Raw genomic sequence first — 23,262 nt, forward strand, 5'->3', positions numbered from 1 at the left:
TACTGGTCTTGTGTCCATCTTGAGATGCCTGTGAGGTCCTTTAGCTCGGCTGTGTTTTTGGACAAGTTACTTTCCATTTCCCTTGTGGAACTAGAGGAAAGAAGAGCAGGTCAGCCCACTTTGTACAGGTCCACCTTGTCTGTTCGCCTCGGTGTTTCATCCTGCTGCAGACCCTCAGCAGATAACAAACCAACCAAAAATAATGAAGGTCACAGGAGACCCCGAGCAACAACGTTGGACCATAACATGCACAATGGTGGAAGGAGTGGTTTGGGTCACTGCAGAGGCCCTCTGTCGAAGTATTGGGGCCGCAAGGTCGGGCAAACAGCACCCACTCATGGTGTTAACAGCAAGGCTGATGATTCAGATACACAGCACCACAGCGATACTTTGGGATTATTGTCATTCAGAGGACCAAGCCCGTCAAACACAAAGGCTGGAAGGCAGAAGGGGAATGTAGATGAGGCAGCCTTCCTTACCCAGAGCAATTTCAGGCAGAGGCAGCACACTTCCAATATTGGCCCAGGTATGAATTTCATCACCTCGCTTCAGAAGTGAAAAGCTAAAGTATCCACGGCAATTGATCTGTATATTCCCCTCAGTGGCCCGCATATTCCTAAACTATTGTAAATAAGATCACATTTCCGAGGCGTAACAGCAAGCTGAATGCGGTGCCAAGGTGGTCTTAGAGGGTGGAAAGTTTCATTTGTTTCACTCTGCTTCTCACCTTTTGATGTAGACCTCATGCATTGTTAATAGAACCACACCCACTGAACACACATCTCCAAGTGTATATTCACACTGTTTAACTGGTACACACAGACTCGGCCCAACTGCAGACTTAAATGAACTTTCACCTATTATTATTCCACAGACTTCAAACACTCTTACATAAAATCTTAAGTTAGTAACTGCTACATATCAACAGTGCTTTTTGTCACTGAGGAGCTTACTGTTTAATTATTGGTGGCAGTCCCTCTTTGCGGTGATAGAAACAGTAACTAACACAACATACTAGTCTGACTGTGACAGACCTGGACGTGCCACTGCTTGTTTGATGTTCTAAAACGTAGGTAATTCATTCAAATACGCCAATAATTTGTCATGCGACTTCCTGGAGTCTCTGCATGACAATCTCAATGACTTCCCTGCACCTTGCCAAGAAATAGTCCAGCTCACTCTTTACACCTGTTTATATTCTTTATGCTAAGCTAATAGTTGCTTGCTGTAGTTTCATATTTAACAGGCATGCGTGGTATCAACCTTTGCATCTAACTCTCAACAAAAAAGCAAATTATAGTAATTCCCAAAATTCTGAACAGCATTTCTTTAATATTAAGGTGTAGCAGCAAGGGTAAAGTGAATGACGCCAGAAGACTCCATCGAGATTGTACAGTATATCTACTTTGCCGTACACGCAGTGAGTGGACTTGTACAGTACTGGCAGCGGATGTCGCAGCCAAGAGGACTGAAAAAATGTGATGTCACTGCCCGAAGCGGTTTTGAGTCTTCCCTGCCTGCGTCCCCTCTTGGCTGTCTTGCGAAAAACAACTGCAACAGAACACTTTTTAATTATTAAACCACTCTTTGCACTCATTACAAATTTTATTTTCTGCACCATGCCACAGCTTTTTGTTTTCTATGTTCCATATTTCTTCTTTAAACTTCTTTTTTCCACTGGGCACTTCATTTATTCTGATGCCTAAAGGGCAAGACATATCCTGTGGCCATATCTTGACCGGCAACATTACATTTTTGGGTGTGCTTCCCGGAGCATGTGATGATGCTCTGTCTACATGCCACATGGTCAAGGCAGGGTATTCAGAGGAGATATATGTCCCACAGAAGGTAAAGGAATGGGGTTACGGTTGCAGAATGGATGCACTGTCATCTTTTACATTATTCATAGGCCACACTCATGTTGCCTCTTGGTTTTTTCTCTCTATGAGTTGTGGGGGTAGTCTGTGTGTGCGTGTATGAGTGTGTTAGGGTCAGTTTGAGGTCTTTTCATTTTCCTGCTTCTCCAGATCGTAAAAAGCTTAGATGGAACTCAAGAACATTGTGAAAATTGTGCTATAACTCAGTCTCAGAGGGGAAGAATACAGTCGTTTGCATTTCATCTCCTGTATGTCAATACCAAATAGTAACACACTACACAAGTAACTGCAAAAACACATCTACTTTGAAATGTACTGACATGATTTTTTATCTTGGAATGATGTGAGTTGCCAAATTTCACTTCTCTCTGTGTCTCTCAAGTGGACTCCAGAACATGGAGCAAGCGAGGAGGGAGTGAGAAGACAGAAGGACAACAAGGACATGACTGGTCCACAGAGCCTCAAAAAGCATCCACTTTGGATAAGACCCATTCCAGACTGAAGGCTGGTTCTCCAGAAGCCACATCCAAGAGTCTCAGTCTCAAAGTAGGAGCCATATTTCTGTTACTTCTGTCTTTTAGGAAATACACTACACAATAGGAACTCCAAAGCTCATGTAACCCACTGCCTGAAATTTTGTTAGCAATCCTTAAAAAAATTCTAAGGACAAGATGCACTCACTGGGATTTTCTGATTTTCTCATGAGCGTCATCAACAGAGCTGTCATGGAGATGGATCAGTTGTTACCATGTGACCTGCGTGGAGAATACCAGAATAATAAGAGATTGTATATTTTGGGGGAAATAGTAACCTGTCACTTCGGAGGGATGGGCTTCCTGATAAATGAGCAACCTGAGTTGAACCTGATGAAGGTCAGAAGATATGACTGAAAGCTCCATAAAATTTCCATTAAAAGACTTCTCTGCTGATTTATAGCATTGCACTTCTATTAAACTCTAATACTGTCAGCCTTACAATAGATGGTTTAAAAAAAGGATTGAAAACCAATGCAGCAGAACCAGAGACATCTTTCTTATATCGCAAATTCTTCTTCCTTTTCAAAACCTGCTGCCTACATTACCCACAGTGCAACGTGACCGCCGACAGTTCAGTCCGAGATACTGGTGTTTTATGTTAATGGAAGTTAATGCAGCCTCAAACTGCTTGCCTCAAGCACAAATAAAGGAGTGGGCTACGGTGGTCTGGGAACCTCAATACTTTCTGACTCCACACCTCAAGTCACATCACTAGAGGCAATTTGCACACCTGGATAACCGTGAAAGTCTTGTACACAGACTTTGTAAAACTGCTGGAACTCCCCTTTAAGTGGATCTTGTGCTCAGAATTTACAGTTTTATAATATAGACAATATGTATGTGCAGAAGGTCACAATACAATATTAAAAAATAGTTACCATTCCTATTAGTAACATTTTTTGGAGACTGTCAGCAAAAAAAAACCTCCAGCTGTTCTAGATTTCTGGTTGTCCCTATTAAAGTTACGAGCTGTCAAAAAATCAGTGGTGGGGCTGAGGATGCAAATACAACAAATAATGGTTCCGCAAAGGTCAATTCGGGAATCAAGAAAATGCCTTGAAAAGCTGTTAAGTATTGTACACAGCGCAACCGCACGGGGCGTATGATAAGATAGAGAGCAGTGTATGTGACCTTTAAACCATTTGGAATGATATATTAGACTGTTTCAATTAAGGATTCCCACACAGAGAATCTTGATGCGTTTGCTCTTGTAATAAACATTATCACAACAGCAGCGGCATCTCTGGAGGGGTGGTTTTTACACATGGAGACATTTTTGCTTGACGTGGTATTTGTCACAGCCCCTGCCAAGTAGAGCGGGAATGTAAGAAAATCTTTAATAATTACACAATTTTCATTTTTTCATTTCCTTCTCCCTCGTTTTATTTTATTTCCGCCTTTCTTTCTACCCTGTTAATGTAACAAGTTTTGTCTCAGACTGTGAGGGGTAAAGTTCCAGTATGGTTTGTGAGGCTTTCTAAAGGATTCAGATTCCCCCTGTGAGTAAAGCTCTCTCACCTTTATCCCCAGTAAAGCTGAGCATAATATTACCATGTTGCCTACACCTCCTAGCTATTACAAGGCTGTGAAGAGGATTCTCCAAGGTTAAGGAATAGATTAAGGATATTTTCAGAACAGATTCTAACCCAATGAAGATTTTTTTTCTCTTTCGTCAGGATTAGTGTCTGTGTTGTACAGTATTCGTCCCACCAACAAGCAGCTTACTGTATACATACCTCTACCCACCCCAGGAGGCTTTGGAGCTCTTCAGGCCAGACTTCATCAGCCGGTCTCAAGATCGGGTGAGGCGGTTGGAGCAGAGGGCAATGAGGAGGAGAGTGCTGCAGGACTCCAATCCAGACCTGGTGCAGGGCCTCAGGGAGGATCGATGTAAACAAAAGAGGAACTGCACCACACCGGATCCACTTAGTGGTGAGTGCAGCTAAATAACTCTGCCTGAAACATGGAAAAGCAGCAGTGACCCATTAAGTAAAACACAATTTCATCTCTGTGGCCAATAGCCAATCAGTCAGAAGGTCTCAGTTCTGCTGTCAAGCCGCCCATGATGTGTACCAACAGCTGTAAGTCCTATGATAGTAGGGAGTTGTGGAAGGGCGGTATTCCCACTATAGTAACAGCAATCAATTCACAGTCTAGAACTTTAAGGAGTCCGTCCAAAGCAGGCCCTCATCTCCTAAAACAATCTTTTACCATCATAATCTGTTGTTACATCACTTCTGCAGGGGCAAACACATTCATCAAGTCCTTGCACTGTAGGATGAAGGCTCCTTCAGTAGGTGTAGTTTTCTGGTGAGAAATAACCATTCGAGGCCCACCCACAGGCAGGAAAATACTTAAATAAGGAAGTTGAGGTCAAAACAAACATGTTGGATTTTCCAAACTGTTTATCAAATGATTTGCGCTAGCCTCAACAACCTCTGATAATCCGGAGGAAAAAAGGGGAGTTTTACATATTATTCTCCTGCTGGTATAGTGGCAATTATCCAACTTTGCTCTCTGGTGGCCAATATCTAGTACTGCATATCAGTTGAAGCATTTTCTCTTTAAGCTCTGTATGCAGGGGGTACAGACAGGGAGAGACCAAACGTGTCTAGAATATAATGATCCCTTAGATCTTTCCTTTTCTATTGGTTTCAACTTTTTTTCTCCCACATTAAACTGGGTTGTAGCCAGGAATTGAACAAGGTTGAAATGTAACAAAACAAGCATTTGTCGTATAGAACAAAGAAAACAAATATAAATAAAATTAAATCGAACACAGCAAAGAGACACACCGAAATGAGGGATAGGGAGTCAGACATGATATAAATGGCTGTATACTGATTGTGAAAAATACATTTGCGTAAAATGTCCAGTTTAAACCAGCATTTATCAAAATGTCATCCAGCAAAGTATAAAAATTGCCTGTAATTCCTCGACTGTCAGTAAAGATGAAGTAAACTTTTCAAAGAAAACAACCAAGTAACATAATAATTGATCCACATTTGCGCTTCTGCGTCAGGGTCCAACAAGGTATTTTTCTAAATAGTTTGACACAGTTAAAGCTGCAGATCATGATTTCTGTGCAGGAAACACTGTTGTATATTCAGCTTAAACGCTGTCATGAGTCTTGCCTTATAAACTCTGACAAGGCTTTGTTCAGTTGAGGCAAACAACATTTCTCTCAGCAGCTTTAACTCCGCTGTTTGATTCTCTGTCTGCTTCACAGAAATATGGAATTTTAAAAGCGAGACAGGGAATTTGATTGATTCTCCACATAAGTTGGGTGATGTCACAATTTCTTAAACGTTTTCTGATTACATCAGCGTGATCACTTTTTTTTTTTTTTTTTTGGATGTTCATTGCAGCAGATTGTTTACAACCATTGTTCCCTGCAGCAATTCCAACTGCAGTCGACATCTGATTGATCAAACCTTTAGTAAGCATTAATAAAGTGAACTGAAGGGCTCCAACTTAGTTTTGGAAGGTCATGGAGGGGTCATGGAATTAGGCACCTTGAATAGCTCAAACTGGCCTCTGACTCGAGGCTGAAGTCTAATTATGAACAAAGAGTCTTGGTGCTGTTGACCTGAGCAGCCGCACTCTGACAGGTCACTTGAGTTCAATGGCAGAGACAGAGTGGTCCGACTTGACAGGACTGGATAAGGCTATGTATGGTGTGTGTGTGTGTGTTTGATATGTGCCTGTGCGTGTGCGTGCGTGCATGCTCCCGCACGCGTGTGTTAATGCTCAAATGTCTAACTGTCTAAAAAAGAGAGATCACACACAGCCCTCAGTGTTCATTAACATATTCAAGATTCATTTCCATATTAATTCTTATTTGTTATTCCTATGTGTGTGTGTGTGTGCATGTGTGTGTGTTTGTGCGTGTGTGTCCTAGATAACCTTTTCAAGCCTAGAGAGAGGTCTATATCAGGCCGAGAGATGCAGCTGAGGTCCAGACGGTGAGTTCTCCAGACGATGTCACTCTGTCTCTCCTCCCCTTGTTTTTTTTTTATCATCCAGCACAATCCATCAAGCTTGTTTGTCATATCTGCCAGGTTTGCACACAAAGACGATGCACATTCACACACTCACATACTCTATGGATACAATAGATGTTTAATGTCCAAATGTCTTGACAGGAGATACGCGCTACCCTCTGTATGCCTTATCTTTCGTTTTTTTTTTTTTTTTTTCATGCCTTATCTTGAAAGGCACACCTGATCAGATGATGGCTGCCCATTGTAATTTTTTTTCAAAAGCGACACTATCTGACTTGGAGGATCTCTTAACAAATTGGCTGTAGTTGTGGGAGTGAAAAAGGAGTCCGTGTGAGACCTATTTATCAGTGGATCCAGGTTTTTGCCGGCTGTGGTCTATCTAGATAATACCACTTCTCTAGTATGCCAATCTGTTGGCATAGCTCAGCCCCCCTCAGACTTTTGATACCATATTCTCCTGCCCTGTATGAATTTGCCTTTCTTGTGTCTGTAGGATTTACAACAAGCTGCCGGAGGTGACAAAGAAAAAGGAAGAGGAGAAAAAGAAAGCTGTATCACAAACCAACAGATTGCGAGCAGAGGTTTTTAAAAAGGTAGATTTGAGGTTACTTTTGGTACAAAAATCAGTTCAAAACATTGGTTGCTTATTCTTCTTTTCTTATATAGAATAAGAAATAATGCTGCAACAGAAGAAGCCTTAAATCCCAAACATGGGACTCAATTTATAACGCTGGGCTTTGAGTGTGTTCTGAAGGCATCTTGTGCTTTTTAACATTGCACCAAGGTCTCATTTTAAAATCTGAATGCTCCTTGCAAGAGATGATGTTGATGAGGAGCTTTTTTAAGATGTGGAGATGTTCGTCACTGTGGTGTCATCACATTCATCTGTCACCCCGGAAGTGGGCTGTGGTTAGGTGCAGCATTTCATCATTCTTACTCTCTATAGAGTCTTAAAAAACAATATTACAAATTATTCACCTTCCACTAAACTAGTTGAGGGTTTTGGTTGGACTTGAATTGATTTATTTATGGATCTACAAAACACACCAATCCAAAGGATGCACAGACAATCGTTCCAAGATGTTCAAAGCTGATCACAAAGCATGTACCATAAAATTGAACAAGTGCAAACTAGACTAAAAATATCCAAACTGATGCACCTAAATACAACAAAACTATTAGTATATTTTTTATTTTGGTGTTCTTGAAGTTTTCCTATTTCATTAATTTTTTTAGTTAGAGTAATTAACTCTCAGTGACGTGTACTCATTATGAGTAAATGAAGTGCTCAGTGCATCATCCATGAGGGTAAAATGAAACCTGGTTTGGTTTTCGCCCAGCAGAGGTCACTGTTTGACTGCTAAAGCCAGATCCTAAGTCATTTATCACACTGGACTAGCCCAAATAAATGTGCGTTCAAGATTTAGATTATTCACTTTGTCCTCATTTTATGTGAAATTTGTCACTTCTTAGTAAACGGTGCTTTCGAAATCAGATCAGGAAGGAATCTTCTTATCACTCATGTCAAAATGATACCCTTGCTGCATTTGCCCATTTCACTCTACAACCACAGAGTGAAGGTAGCTTTCAGCACTATAGAAACCAAAGCTCACACAGTATTAACTCAGTATTACTCATTCTATGCCCCGCTGACATGAGGCATAGGATCTGCTTTAACAGGTACTATCAGCGTCCCCCATATATTTAAGACATCCATTGTCAGACAGATCCTTTCAGCTTCACTCGCTGTGAGCCCTCACTTACTCTCCCATTATAACGTAACCCCGACAATGAATTCACTGTCAGTCAGGTGAGAGGAGAGAAATGTGAGGGGCTGCGTACGATAATTACACAATCATGACATCTTCAGATTGTGTGTGTGTGTGTGTGTGTGTGTGTGTGTGTGTGTGTGTGTGTGTGTGTGTGTGTGTGTAAGTCATTACATTTCATAGTGAAGACTTGAGCTAAGGTTGGGTTAGGTAGAGGTTATGGTTTGTGTAAGCCCCAAAAGTGATGGATGTGTATGCGTGTCTGGGGGGGGGGGGGTATATGTGTGTTTTTACCAATAGATTATTCAAGGTGATTGGCTTCTCTCCAGTTTGCCAGTATTTAGGTAAACTGGGAGCTGTTTTTCCTCAAGCATCCAACAATTTTCATTTTTAAGGAAACAGTAAATCTACAGTAAACCACAGCGTTGTGCGTTTTATGGACAGAGCCAGTGACTACAGAGCGTATTTAGTGTGACGTCAAAAGTCTCTGTAAGGGAGTATTTTATTTCTTGGGGAAATGGAGCAGACGCGATGGTTGCGATGCCAGAGTGACCTTGCCACCTTTCAAATAAGGCTATTAGCCAGGCTCAACTACAGTGAGACTGGGAGAAAAGGAATGTGTTCCTCCCTGATAAACACTGAGTCATGTGTGCTTTAGAGGCCTCAGGAGGAAAGTCTCCAACACACACACACACACACACACACAGAGAGAGAGAGAGAGAGAGAGAGAGAGAGAGAGAGAGAGAGAGAGAGAGAGAGAGAGAGAGAGAGAGGTAGGGCCCAGAGAAGAATCACAGTGGGGTCTGATAAAGCAGGGTAGAGGGTGGGCAGTTTTGAATGCTGGCTGAAATTAGATTCCAGCTGTTGGGTAGCACTGTAAGAGGAGAGTGATTGCATAGCGGGGTGTTTTGTTAGATAGCAAGTTAGAATTATTTCCCCTACCTGGGCTTGGACATCTCAGGGGTGAGGCTGATGGAAGTGAAAGCCAATTTAGCAGCAGGAGTCGCTCCTGTGTGATGCAGAGCTGCTCTTAAGAGATTGAGGGAAGGAAGGGAGGCCTGAGTGCAGATATTGGAGATGTGTTTTTGATCTGTTTTTCTGTGGGAAGTTATCTGGAACATTGTTGTTTTTCTTGTTTTGCAGAGACTTCTGGACCAGATCCTGCAAAGATAAATGGGGTTAATTCACTGCCCATTCAGTTTTCTCACTGTATGTTAAACATGACTTTGTATTTAAATCAGTTAATCATCTATGCAAACATTGTCATACATATGTATTGATTGTTATTAAGGCTGAATTCCTCCTGTATCCTCCTACAACCTGTAAAGGACTGCAACAAGAAGCAAAAATGACAAAATGACATTTTGCTGACAGGAAGACACATTTAGAGTAGTTTTCTTTATTTGTCACCAGTATCTATCCATATAATTTGATGTGATATATAAGAAAGACACATTTAGATATTTCTGCTTATGCCACAATGGCACATCACTGCAAAATAAGCAGTTTCATTCAGCATAATTATACTGTATAAGTGTTGTAGAGGAGAAGATTGTGCATGATTTTGAAGGCTTCTAAGTAAATTGTTGTGTACAGACACTGACAAAGCCCAACCTTCTCACCTACCACCGACACAGCTGTACATGAAAAATGAGAAGGGTTTGACAGTTTAAGATAATAAAGCAATGAAATTGCAATGTTTTCCCTGCCCAAATGAACACTCGGCGATTACATGCGACGCAGATTAATCATATAATTTTACCCATTTCTTCTCTGATGATTTGATTCCTTATCTACAATCTCATTTTCCTCTAATGTATCTCAAAATGAAATAAAAGTATTCCAAGGACATTCTGTGTAGAAGTAGTGTCATTTTCCAGGAAATCGAGTCTCATTGCTTTGAGCAAAGCACCTTCACTCCGTCATTGATACAGTACTTTAGGTGTTTATAAAGTGGGAGAGGGGAGGACCATGCTTCGTCATTGGCCTGCCTTGAGGCCTCTGGAGCCTCCCATCCGGAACAGTGGAATTCCAGGCTAATCGAACTCAGGAGACATGCAGCTGCTGTGAAAGGGGCCTTTGTCACAGAGCTCTAAACCAGAGATGACATTGTAATAAGAGAGGAGACTTCTGAGCACTGCCTGGAACCACAGTCCACATATAGCCTGTAAAGGTGACTGACATCTCAGTGGCATTTAAACAGAGCCTGTTGGGATGAGGAGAGAAGAGGGGAAGGACATGTGCCACAGGTCTCAGACACACACGCAGTAGAAATTGTGGCAGACTTTTCCGTGGGCGGGTTGCTCTGGAGTAAATACTAAGAGGGGTTTGAATCCCAAACAAAATGTAGGTTAAATGTTGAATATATGTTGAATTTTATTCCGCTACTGTAGTTCATTCTCTTCCACTATGGAAATGATGGACCAGCTGCTGTGTACTGCAAGGTTCGTGCATCCAGAATGGAGGATTGGGGCCCAAAGCAAACAACATACTGTATGTAGTAAACACTTCTTTAATCCACTGACATTACTGATGCCAGCGAAGCCATTTGAAAGAGTAATCCACATGGGAGAACTGCTCTCCTGCCATGTAGGCTGGTTCCAGACGATGAGCACAGACTGACAGGCAGTTGTATACGAGGAGAAGGGCTGCTGTCAGTCAGCCTCACTCTCTCTGAGGCATCATGTGTCTGTATGTCACATTGCTATATCCACATAATGTGGACTATGTGCTCTGAGGCCCCTCTATTGGTTTCCCAATGGCCCTGACTGACTCAGATGCCCTGAGGGTAGCGCTGATATGTCTGGCTTAGAAAGGAGAACACTAGCTGAGTTTACAGGGCTAATTGCGTACATTGAAGCAGAGCCACAGATTGTACGTGTTTACTCATTATCTGAACATCTAGCCTCGTGGAAATGGCTCTGTGTTCCAGGATTGTGACTGTAGCATCAATGCAAACAATCTTCCCAGCTTGTGTACAATATTTACTGCAGGGTCAGGTCATTTAAACAGAACAGAACCAATTCAAGTACGAGTGAACAACAAAAATAAGGATGGTTTTTAAGGGTTTACGGTGTAATGAAAGTGTTCAGAGAGGAGGTAAATGAAGGTACACAGTTGCACAGAGACATTGAGGGATTTTAGGGACATAACTCAATCAAAGTTTGCTCAGGCAAAGCACTGCAGTTTTTCCTTTTCTTTGCAGTTTGTATCCTCAGTGGAGATGTGGAGTGAACTGATGCCTGCACAGAGACATCTGTGACTTTTCGGCCTGCAGCGTACACACACTAAAAAAGATTAGACTAAACCAGACCAGGTAGTCTGCACAAAACACAGATGGGGCCATGGTGATGACGGTTTGTCTGTGTGTGTGTGTGTCTGTGGACAGAGTGGACAGACAGAGAGAAAAAGGAAACAATGTCATCCCAGGGGTATTGCGAAATGGGAGGTGACCCACCATTTTGATTGCAGAATACTTTGTAAAATATACAATATTCCCACTGAAATTGAATCACAAAGTGCTTTTATTTCATATCAACATTACAAACCTCAATCATGACTCATAGCGTGAACACTCTCAGCTTTATTTAACAACTTCGTTTAAAGTTTTCAAAAAGAAAGTTTTAGTGGGAAGTTAGGGTTCAACAGGTTAAAAGCTTAACATTTTTTGAAATGTCAACTTGTAATCCCATCAGCGTATACGCACAGATTTCATTCTACGCAACTCATCATGGTGTTTCACACTACATTTTCCAGCAATTCCATTTCAAGCAGTGCCATAGTCAAACTAGGTAACCGCCTGGGGAAGTGTCCTTTTCAAAGCTTTTTTTTTTTGTATCTCACTTGGTTGTGTCTCCGAGGTTGCATCCATCATGTCTTACAGAGAGTAAGTTAGGAGACGAGTCATCATTTCAATCCACTGCGGACCCACTAGATCAAAAACAAGACAACATTTTAGCACACCAGAGAGCAATTTAGACAGAGCCAGAGAGACATGGGGGACTGAAGCAAGAGGACATAAGTCAAAGCTCTTATTAAGTGTAACTTTGCAATTTGTTATATTTACAATAAACAAATAAATGTTTTAATTTGAAACCTCGCCCATTAATAAACCTCCAACCAACCAATCCAACCGTGGTTGGAGAAAAGATTGTTATACAATTAGTTTGCACTAATACATACAATATATTTGTATGCATAACATATTGTAAGAAATACAAAATTCCAATTACATCCATCTTGTTTTCATAATGCTATATGCATCTTTTGTTGCTCAAGAAGAAGAAAAAAGGGGGGGAAATTAGAAAAATGTTGTGCCGTTCCCTCTCTTGGACAGCACAGTTTTCTTTTTTAATGTGGAGTCTGAAAACACTCAAATCTACTGTACGGTAAGATAATTGTGTGGGGGGGGGAATACAGCATCACACAAGGCCAGAATTTTCACTTTATACCACTTTCTGCTTCAGTAGCTAGTTCAATAAAGTTATTTGAAAAAAGAAAAAAAGTGTAGCTAGCTAACCGTACTAAACAACTGACCGGCTAACTTACAAACATAAACAAATAGGCTCTAGACTTAAAAATGTATATAGATAAACGAGTAAGTACTCCCTTCGCAAACCTTAGAGGAAAATTCAAAACATTACCTTTTACCTGTTCCAGGAGTGGGTTCCATCTCCAAAGGTATTTTTTGTCGTCTAACACGGAGCGATTGGCTAACATAGCTACGCTCTTCCTTCTCTCTGCACACCGTTCTGCTAGCTGCGGTGGGTCGGCAGATAAATTGTGTGTTAAGACTTGGGCTTTTCAGTATGAAATAGCTATTCTGTCTCCCTAACAAGCGTTAAGTGGGTAAATGGGTGAAGATAGCAAATGGGTAAAATCCTAAGATTGGATTTGGCAGCTAGTTAATTGGATTTAACTAAATGTATCTGGCTTTAGGACCCAGCGGAGTTTGAGGCGCACATGGCAAAGTGTGGCTGCTCCGGTACGCGAGGGGATGTCAAGTCTGCTTCACTACTCTCCAACATCCTCTTATTATTCCTGCCGCTCCCTGCCATACCCCTGTCACATGAGCAACACCTCCACACTAAAAACATTTAGCTAACACATGTGTTTGCACGGTGTCCCCCTGCCACTTGGCCGCCAAACGCCTGGTGTCGGAACGAAAAGTTTTTGACAGCTTCTTTCTTGAAATGACAGCCTGCCGCATCTCGTCGGACCCTTGGTGGTGAAGCTTTTTCTCCCCCCTCCCCGTCTTTCCCCGCAACACCACTGTGAACTGCTTTGACCTGTATTTCCATCCCGTTCCTTGTGTGAAGTATCTGGTCGTGCTGCATTAATAACGCGGTCTGACCGGAGCGCTTTCCCCCGGCTTCACCCCACCGAGCCCGGGCATCATGAGAACCTGGAGGCGGCGGAAGAACTTTGCCTTTCTGATCTTCGCTCTCCGTGTTTGGTGCCTATCCACGGCAACAGAAAATGCTGACAGCACGCTTTACAATGTACAAAAGGGTGAGTAGGCAACATAAATAACTAATAACTAACTAATAATTTTTTTCTTTTGTCATTAGCCACTTAGCTCATTTCTGGTAGTGCTGCAGATGTTGAGCCACAGTCTGGTCAATTGTACATGTTTTTTGGAGTGTTTGGGCTGGATTTCATGCAGGTTTCATCAGGATACATGCAGTCTAAGTTGCTCTGTGTTAACAGTAATGTTACTTTAGATGTAGCCTGCTTGATGAGACCTTAAAATACCCATGTTACACACTATTTTTGACATCTCACAGAGCCCTTTTTCATTGTCTTGCTGTGCATGCAGCATTTGGGAAACACAGAAGAGGAAAGAGTTTGTTTTTTTAGATCCATCTTTTTGTTCAGATGGAACAATGAAGGGAAGTGTGTATGGATGAGTTAATATCCAGGAAGCTTACAGCGTCATCTTTAGGTTGTAAACATAAACCAAACAGGATGTTATTATTATCATTATTATGCAGCTAAACTTACTCTGCTAAATGAGTCACACAGTGATAGCCGGGTATTGTGTGTGTGGGACAGAGCACGTGTCAAGATACAAATGGTTTGTGAAAAAACATCCTTACAGCCCCTAATTCCCATTGTAAACCAGGCCAGGGTTGAGGTACTCTTTATTTTAGGTTAAAATATTAATGGATTTCTGGGGATCTTGACAAGTTGGAAAGTCATGATCGAGCATGCTCCAAGAATAGTTAAGACTCTGAATAACTTATCTCTTAACCTCAGGTGGCTCAAATACGTACAGTGTAAAGTGTACTCCTGAAACAATGCTGCATGTCATCATCACCGTTAGAGCGAGTACCATCAGTGCACACTCCTCACAAGTCCTGAGAAATGAAAATAAAAATGTCCACACTGGTAAAAATAGAACTTGTGGTGTTGTCATTAGAATTTAAATGCATTTCATCCTGCAAAATGTAAATGTAACGTAGGACCGGACATTTCTTCTGAGATACTGCACATACTGCTCTGTGATGCTGATTTTGTCCCAACAAACATGAAGCCTGAAAGCGCATCATTAATAGTGCCTCACAAATTATAGCAAAAAATGAAAATTACCCATGTGGCAGAGAAATGCATTTCAGGGGATGTTTACCGTACACATCATCTCACTGCGGGGTCATTAGAGCTCTCACTCAGAGGGTTAGCTGACATATGAAAGCAGGGAGTAAAAATAGTTTTAAAGGCTTGTGTGAGTATTGAAATAGGGCAGTATGTAACACCTCTTTGATGTCAGCAGGATATTGACTTCAGCTTCTCTCTGAATGTTTGTCATGGCCTCCTCTCCACCTCGGTGGAAACTGCGCTACAGTGTCTTAATCATGCTGCAGTTTGTGAGCCAGAATGAGGATGGAGAGGTTTTCCTCGAGGCGCACTCTTCCACAGTTGTCCTACAACATTGTTTGGATCAGTTTACTAATTGAGAATAGATGCAGAAATAAACAAAGCATTTTTCACTTCAGAGATTCTACTGATTTTTTTTTTGTGTGTGTGTAATGATGGGACGGTGGGGATAACAGAGGCTGTAGGTAGATAAAGTAGACTCATTTATGGTCTAGCTTGTATGATAAATGTATGTATGTATATGTAGGTATATGTAGGTGGATTGGTCTTCAGTTTAGCAAAAAGACGAAAAACAGAAACACAAGGTTTTAAAGTACCATGATGCAGAAAGGGGCATTAGATCAGAAAACACTGGCTGTATATTTGTTGCTCTGAAAGTCATTTTGTTATTTAATTTGGAGGACTTGTTGCCTAATATTAAAGTAATAAATGAAGTGGTCAAAGATAAATGTACACATTAGTGGAACAGATTATCTGGTATTGATCAACTGGGGAAACAAGATCCTTGGGAGTAAAAGGCAGCTCAGACTATACGGTAAGTGTAGAGCGTTTGGTCGGTATACGTTTTGCCAAAATGGCTTGGCTCAACAGCGGCCTTAATCTGGCACAACTGTTTACCCAACATTAACCAGATTTGCAAAGAGTGCCCTGCCAGAATCAGTCAAACTTGGGCTGATGCCATGAGTTGACACTTGCCCAACGCTAACCCGAGTGTTGCTAACTGAAACAGATTCTCAGCCAAATTCTGCACGCCAAAAATTTGGCCAAACCTGTGCAGCTGTATGTGGACCAGAGCCGACTGACCTTCAGCCCTCCAGTGCCAGGACACCTGTCAATGTGCCAACACTCAGATGCAATTGGCTACCTGGATAGTGTTCAGAAACTGAGTTATGTTAGAAGTTACTGGATGACACATCAAATAGCAAGGAACTTCTTAGGTCTGCCAGCATGGACAATGTACCATCTTGTTTTTTGGGGATATCATGGGTTTTACCTTGATGCCACAAGTGAGCCTAAAAATATTGCCAGCCTACCTGCAAGGCATTATATGACATTTATGAAAGACTGTGAAAATTGAAACTACTAATTTAAACTACTATTTAACCCCAAACAAATATCTTTTTAATAGCAATGTCTATAAAAGTGTGTCCTGGCTTGGTGCAACAATATAACAGCATCATGTTACCTGTAACATCATCATCATAACATTAACTATTCCTATGGAGTGCAGAGCAAAATCCATGAAAAAGAGACGATAAACTGGAGATTATTTTTATAACATCAAAATTAAGTTAGTTAAAATCACCTTAACATTGGCATTGGAAAAAACAGTCGTCAGTCATCTGTTCAGCCTTCAATTCGAGCGTGATACAATAGGCAGAAGCCTAATTGTAACATCCAAGTATGCTTTGCGATGTTGTTGTCATATTGTTCATCTCACATTGCCTAAAAGTTGACTCCCTGACCCCCGTTATCCTAACATCAGAAAGAATACTTTAAATGATCAAAAGGTTGACTAATGGCTGCTTGAGCGCTTCTCAGAATAGTAATGCATTTGTTGTTGAACGCTGGATTAAAAGAAGTGCTTCTGCATAAATGTTAGTGTGATTAAATTTAGGGGAAAAAAAACAGTCCATGAAAGAATCTACAAAGTTAAAATCAGGTGATCAGCGGTTGAATTGGCAGTCGGCTCATTAGCTTTCAAAAAAGCTGCAAGCAAAACTAAAAGAAGTCCCATAAGGGCAAGAATCAAGCAGGCAGTGTTTACAAATCTTTGATGAATCACACTCTCTCTGGCTCTCTGTCTGTCTGTCTTTGTCTCTCCTCTGCATATCAACTGGTTTTCTGGGGTCTGATCTTTTATTCTGGGCAGAGGAAACTCAATAAATAATTAGAGACAGAACCAAATGACCTGGATTAGATTTGAGGATATTATCTGGTCAAGCCGCAACGTCAGACAGAATTAATTAGAAAGATTAGAACGGCTGTGTTGTCTAAACAGACTAGCAGAACGGAGACTAAACCTGCCCTGAACGCATAGAAATTAGACAAACTCCCTTTGGTCTTTCATGTGTGTAGCCCACCTTTCTACACAGTGTCCTGGGATGTAACCGACACCTATCCTCCAGTCTGTGGAAGACGCATGGCTGCCATCCAGGTTGAAACAGCTGCTTTCTGCTAAAGCCATTTAGGAAATAACCTCACCCTGGTCTGTCTTTCAAACCCTTGGGGTGGCTGTCACTTGACATTCTGAGGGCAGGCTGGCATTGATTTGTTGGCCACAAAGGAGCGACAGACACAATTAGAAACGTCTCCCTCTATTAAACATCATTGGTCATTATAGCCATCAGCATGGTTTTGCTTCCTCCTGCTCACCACGTGTAGCTCTGCCCGCGGATGAAGGGATCACAGATATAATAGATAAGCCGATGTTTTGAGACAGCAACATAACACAAAACGCACAAACCAAGGACATGCACAGCTCAGAGATGCTTACTGCTGTGTGATAATCTGAGAAACTAACATGCACGCAAGGAATAATGCCCTGAGCAATCCCAGATGTCATGACTGAGAAAGGGAAGATGAGAGAGACGGAAAAGATGTGAGAGGTATATCGTGAAACTGTGAGAAATCTGGGTGTTAGTCAACAATGGAGCTGCAGACCAGCACATGACAGACAGCAGTCAGTCATGGGTGTGATGAGATGAGGGTGGGTGCATTTCCCACCTCAATCTGCATCAGCTGTCAGGGAACCAAAAGAGATGCAGAGACAGGTGTGAAGATATTTTTGTGGAATAGACAGTTTTCTCTGAAATTTTGTGCAGCAAAGAGGGTAAGAAAGGAATAATGAATGCATGCAGAGTAGGAAGGAAACATGGAGTCGCTGCTTTCAGACGTGTACCTGTGAACAGCAGGTGTAGCAGAGGAGTGTTTCAGTGTGTACAAAAGAGCTGGGGAACAAATCAATTCTTCTGAACTGTGGTTACTTATTTCTTAATCTTTGACAGAGCACCCTTCTCAAGATATATTAGGTTTCGCTTGGATGAGTCAGTCAGGACAGAACGAGACAGTGGACTGATGCAACAATATAGTTTGCAGTTGCACAGCGGGTTCAACCACCACCAGGTCACCCGACATCAATAATTTCACAGCAGGAGGGTCATCACACCTCTGTGTCAGTGTATTTACTGTAAGACGTTCTTGATTGGAGTCCAGCCATGCTCTTAAACCATCAGCCTTTATATTGTGGGAGGTTTTGATGGAGGGAATAGAAGCTGCTGAGAGAGTATTGTATGTCTTTGTAAGGAAAGAGCTGTGAGGCAGAGGTTGGTTGTGCTTTTCCCAAAGCACTCTGGGACCTGTTGATCCTTTTATGTGTTTTGTGTGTGTATATGTGTGTTAGAGGGGTGCAGATATTTGAATGTCCTTCCTTACAGGCTTTTCAAAAGATGACAAAAACAGCTGTTTGTGGTTTTTGCATGTATGTAGATAAATTAATATATTATGGCATTATGAATATAATGACATAAATAAAAGACCAAGTGTCTGTAGCCATGTTAGCACTGCTGTAAAGCTGTACTTAGACACAGCAGTGCTATGAACTAAATGCTAATGCTAACAAGTTCTCAGTGACAATGTTAGCACCCTGATGTTTAGCAGATATAATATTTGCTCTGTTCACCATCTTAGTTCCCTGTATTAGCAGGCTAATGTGCTAAATAGCACGAAACTCAAAGTACATCTGAAGCTAATGGGAACGCTATGAGTTTTGTTTTTGGTCATAAGCCAAAGTATGGGAAAACTTGCTAACAGCTATTCAATTGAAATCAAATGCTGTTAGCATGGCTGAAAATCCAAATTCGTTCGAAGCCCGTCTCTCTCACATGTGGCAGCTACAGTAGGTGACCCAGCGTGTGTGATAAGTTTCTGTTTATCCCCAAATCCTTCAAGCTGAAATCCCCATAGCTCTGAGACATAATGCTCAAATCTGTGCAAGACAAGATGAGAATTGGGTTTTCCACTGTTGCTCCCACAGGACAGGAATGGGTCACACAAGCAAAATCTCACTAACACACCCTGAGAAGTCTCCTGTTACCATTATTTCACTGTGAGCTGCTGACCTCGTAGCTTACTCCATCGGGCCATTAATGGGCTGCTCTGTTTGGAATGGATCTGGGGGGGGTCCCACATCCAGGATTAACACCTTCTCAACTTCAGCGCTAATTGCTCCAGTGTGTCATCACAAGGGAAAGTGAGTGATGAGGGAGTTGATAGAGGGAGGGATTGTTGAAATGAGGCAATGAGGAAACACTCAAATTCTGCAAAAGGCCTTTAGAGTCTTTGTTTTCTCCGTGTGTCTCTCAGCCTCTTTTCCTCTCTGTCCGTTTCTCAGCGTGGTCTCTCCCACTGTCAGTAATCATAATGTTTCTCCTCATTGGAAGTCAAATTTTAAACCCCTTTCCTGCCGTCCATGTATAAACACGCTGACGGTAGAGAAGTAAGGGTCGAAAAAGTACTCAACTTATTTTGCCGAAAACACAGGAAACGATTTACTCCCTTATAAAACAGTAAAATTGCTCTATTTTTTTTTTCTTGCCCACCTTCGCAGTGCAGCTCAATGGGTGGTCATGTCAGTTTGTCATTCTGTTTGTCTGTTGGTCAGCCCACCACTTTGGCCCAAACCCAAATATTTCAGTAACTATGGGAATTATGAAATTGAATTCAATACTTTCATTTATGATTAAATACTTGCAAAACTGGGTGGCATGGTGGTGCAGCAGATAGTGTGCATGCCTCACAGCAAGAAGGTCGCCAGTTCGATCCCCGGGTCGGGCAGGGCCTTTCTGTGTGAAGTTTGCTTGTTCTTCCCGTGCATGCGTGGATTCTCTCCGGACACTCCGGCTTCCTCCCACAGACCAAAAACATGCTCATTAGGTTAATTGGTGACTCTTAATTGTCCGTAGGTGTGAGTGTGAGCGTGAATAGTTGTTTGTCTTTGTATGTTGCCCTGCAGTTGACTGGCGACTGGTTCAGGGTGTACCCCGCCCTCTGCCCAATGACAGCTGGGATAGGCTCCAGCCTTTTTGAGAGCACAACACATACTGCATCATTTCCTGCTTCTTGACGACTGAATATTAGCATGTTAGCATTGTCTGATGTTAGCATTTAGCTCAAAGCCACACTGTGCCACAGCCTCACGGAGCTGCAAGCATGGCTGTGGACATGTTGTTAACAGGGTTGTTCATTTTTGTCACATGCCAAATAGCATGTTCTAATATTTCTATCGTAAATATCACACTCCCACCACTACTACTTAAGTCCATACTCTTGAGTCTCTTGAGTCCTGCACTTTAAAGCATCTTGCAGTGAAATCAGATCCGAAAGTTGATCAAAAATGTACAACAGTTAAAAAAAAAAAAGAAAGCTAAAAGCATGCTTCTTCCAATCCTAAATGGGCTGGCAGACATGGAGTTAGGCAGAAACATAATTTCACATTTTTGGCCCTGTTAATGTCATGTTTAAATACATCTTCTTGAAATGCAAAAACATTTTTGAAGCGGTCTCTCTGAGTTTGTCTTTGAACATTGCGTGCCCCTGGAAATCACAGCTCTGGCCTCTGTCTTGTTGAATGTACTGTCATTTCCATCTTATTGCTTAAGAACACGAACAAAAATAGTGTAAGCTAGCCAGTTCATTTCGCTGCTCAAGATGAAACACGGTGATGAAAAATGCATTTGTACATTTGCACTCGGCAGAGGAAAAAAGCCCAAACATATGTTTCACTGGATGACTTATTTTATCAGGAGAAAACGTTGCTTCTAGCATGAAACAAAGTAGCTGCACTTCAGAGAGCCGCAGCTGTACTCCTTTATTCAAACAATGCTGTCTGCCCTTGCATGTCTTTTATTAGTCTACGAACATCACATTGAAGATGAGCTGTGTCAGCAGCAGGGCCTTTTCACTGTTTATCAGAAAGGATTCATCAGGAGCCTTTCAACAGGACGAACTTTAAAATGCTCTTGATGTGCTGGAAGGAAGGAGTGTTTGTTACTGTATGAAAGGATTTATTTTAGCGCTGAGTTTCAGCCTATAATGTGGTAGACAGTCCTAAAGATTATGTTGATGTCTCTGTTTCTCTGAGTGGCTTCCCTGCTAATCAAATTAATGTCAGGACAACCTCATAGGTGTCAAGGTCTAATTGATGTTCCAGGAGTTGCTGGATGCCATTTATACTTCCAGGAATGACTCTGTTAACATAGCCATAGCTGTACTGTTTCATCGCAGCCTCATTTGCCATTCTCTTTGTTAAGAGCTCTTTATGTCCGAGGGCACATTGTAGGTGTAGCATCCGTTGCTGTATTTAGGTCAGTGGTGCTTTCATACAGAATCAGTAATTGGATGTATGTAGAAAGCTCCACTAATGTGTTTGCAGAGCTCCTTTGTTCCACTTTGACCTAAAAGATGAAGATATTTTAGCGTGAATGTGGAACCTGGAGCATCTGAGGCAGAAGTAAGAAAACACCAAAGACAGTAAGATCTTCACTGAATCAGAGCACGAAGCCCCACTTTTCTTGTACTTCATTTCATCTAATTCTCTTTGTTAGATTCTTATCTCATGTGCAACCCCTGTAATGTGTAGAAAAGTCTGGTCTTTTGTCTCACATGTTCGCCAGTTGAACGTGTGTTATTGCTTTAGTGTGCCTCTTAATGACTAATAACCTTACCACAGACCCTTCATTGTGTGAACTAGTAATCGCTGTTCATTTTATTTAGAAAGCTTGAGTCAGTCAAATATTTAGTTAGTTCGCAATGAATTTTGTCTTTGAATTTGCCTGAATTGCTATTAAAGACTATTTAAATGGTAAATGGCTGCATTTCTATTGCACTTTAGCCAAAGCTCTTTACAGTCTGCCTCTCTTTCACCCATTCTCACTCAAACACAACCAGGCAGCAAGCTACCTTGCCAAGTACTGACTGACCATCATGAGCATTTTGGGGGTCTGTGTCTTGCCCAAGGACATGTCGGTATGTGGACAGGAAGAGGTGGAGATTGAACCACCAACCATTATTAGTAGACAACCTGCATCCTGTGCCAAAACTGCTGCATCTTATTTACTTTCTTGCTGAGAGTTCGATTCAGAGATCAATACCACTCTCATATCTTAGTCTGGAAATTTGCCTGATTAACTTAAATTAACGACAAGACTACAGGAAGTCCCCATCCAGCCAAGAAACAGTATAATATAACTCTTTGTGAAGCCACAAAATGTCACTTTGGTTTAGCCACTACAGTTCACTACAGCTTCCCCTTGTTTCCAGCCTTTATGCTAAGCTAAGCTAATTGGCTGCTCATGTTTAACAGACAGGTATGAGAGTGGTGTTATTCCTCTCCTCTAGTTTTAAACAAGAAAGCAAAGAAGTGTTTTCCAAAACGTCAAAATATTCATTTTGTACTATTCATGTGAAAACATCCAATCAAAATGCTGGCACGTCATATAATGGTAGATAATCATTAGCCCTACAATAAGCAATACGTTTGTGATGCTTATAATGTCCAACCAGTATTTTATTTTATGTGTATTTCATGTATTTGTGAACAGGTCACTAAATGTTAAAAGCATAAAAGAAGGAACAAATCTCACTGATAGGAACACCTACCTCATGTGCGTGCAGTGGTTTCAGCTTGGCTTAATACCGTTTTATGATCAATATGTGTCGTCAATACTATAGACGCTCCCAGCAGATTAGTCGTTTAAAGCCAGATTCCCATCAAATCCAATTGCAACCGTTGAACTCACCTCTTCTGTGTGTTGCTTGTCAGTGTTTTGGCACCAGACCTTATTTTAAAGACACTCGTCCTTGTAAACTTTCATCATCCCTTTCTTCACTTAAACAGGCTCCTGCACTGAGTCACTGTTGGCTGAGTTTCCTCTTTTGAGGACATTCACAGATGCATCACAGGGCTTTGATTGGAGGCTTGGAGGGCTGGTTTCGCAGCTGCTGTGCAGATATTGAACATCAAATCTTCGCCATTATCAAATCCATAATCAGAGTCCTTATCATCTGATCCGCTGTTATTAAAGGTCTGTGCTCCGTGTTGAGAAATAACTGAAAATTCACGCCTCCGGGGCCATGTTGTGTTTCCTCGCTTTTATATTTGACCTGTGTGATGGGCATATTTCCCTTTTTTTTTAATTAT

General features: G+C 41.6%; 2 protein-coding genes across 3 annotated transcripts in view; both read left to right on the forward strand.

Annotated features, from left to right (window-relative positions):
- The first annotated feature begins 138 nt into the window (after positions 1 to 138).
- LOC139340840 ((E2-independent) E3 ubiquitin-conjugating enzyme FATS-like) lies at positions 139 to 9,552 on the forward strand. The gene is made up of 6 exons (XM_070976838.1): positions 139 to 526; positions 2,260 to 2,423; positions 4,165 to 4,345; positions 6,315 to 6,378; positions 6,911 to 7,010; positions 9,330 to 9,552. Exons 1-6 carry the CDS (start codon positions 247 to 249, stop codon positions 9,357 to 9,359), a joined length of 819 nt encoding a protein of 272 aa, XP_070832939.1. The 5' UTR covers positions 139 to 246; the 3' UTR covers positions 9,360 to 9,552.
- A 3,679-nt stretch (positions 9,553 to 13,231) lies between these two features.
- adam12b (ADAM metallopeptidase domain 12b) overlaps positions 13,232 to 23,262 on the forward strand; it is a 75,833-nt gene continuing 65,802 nt past the window's right edge. For both annotated transcript variants that reach the window (XM_070977979.1, XM_070977980.1), the window contains exon 1: positions 13,232 to 13,697. In XM_070977979.1, the coding sequence (XP_070834080.1) occupies positions 13,583 to 13,697 (115 nt within the window). In that variant the 5' untranslated portion in view covers positions 13,232 to 13,582. The remainder of the gene's footprint in view (positions 13,698 to 23,262) is intronic.

This window comes from Chaetodon trifascialis, chromosome 13, assembly GCF_039877785.1.
Source record: "Chaetodon trifascialis isolate fChaTrf1 chromosome 13, fChaTrf1.hap1, whole genome shotgun sequence".
Lineage (NCBI taxonomy): Eukaryota > Metazoa > Chordata > Actinopteri > Chaetodontiformes > Chaetodontidae > Chaetodon > Chaetodon trifascialis.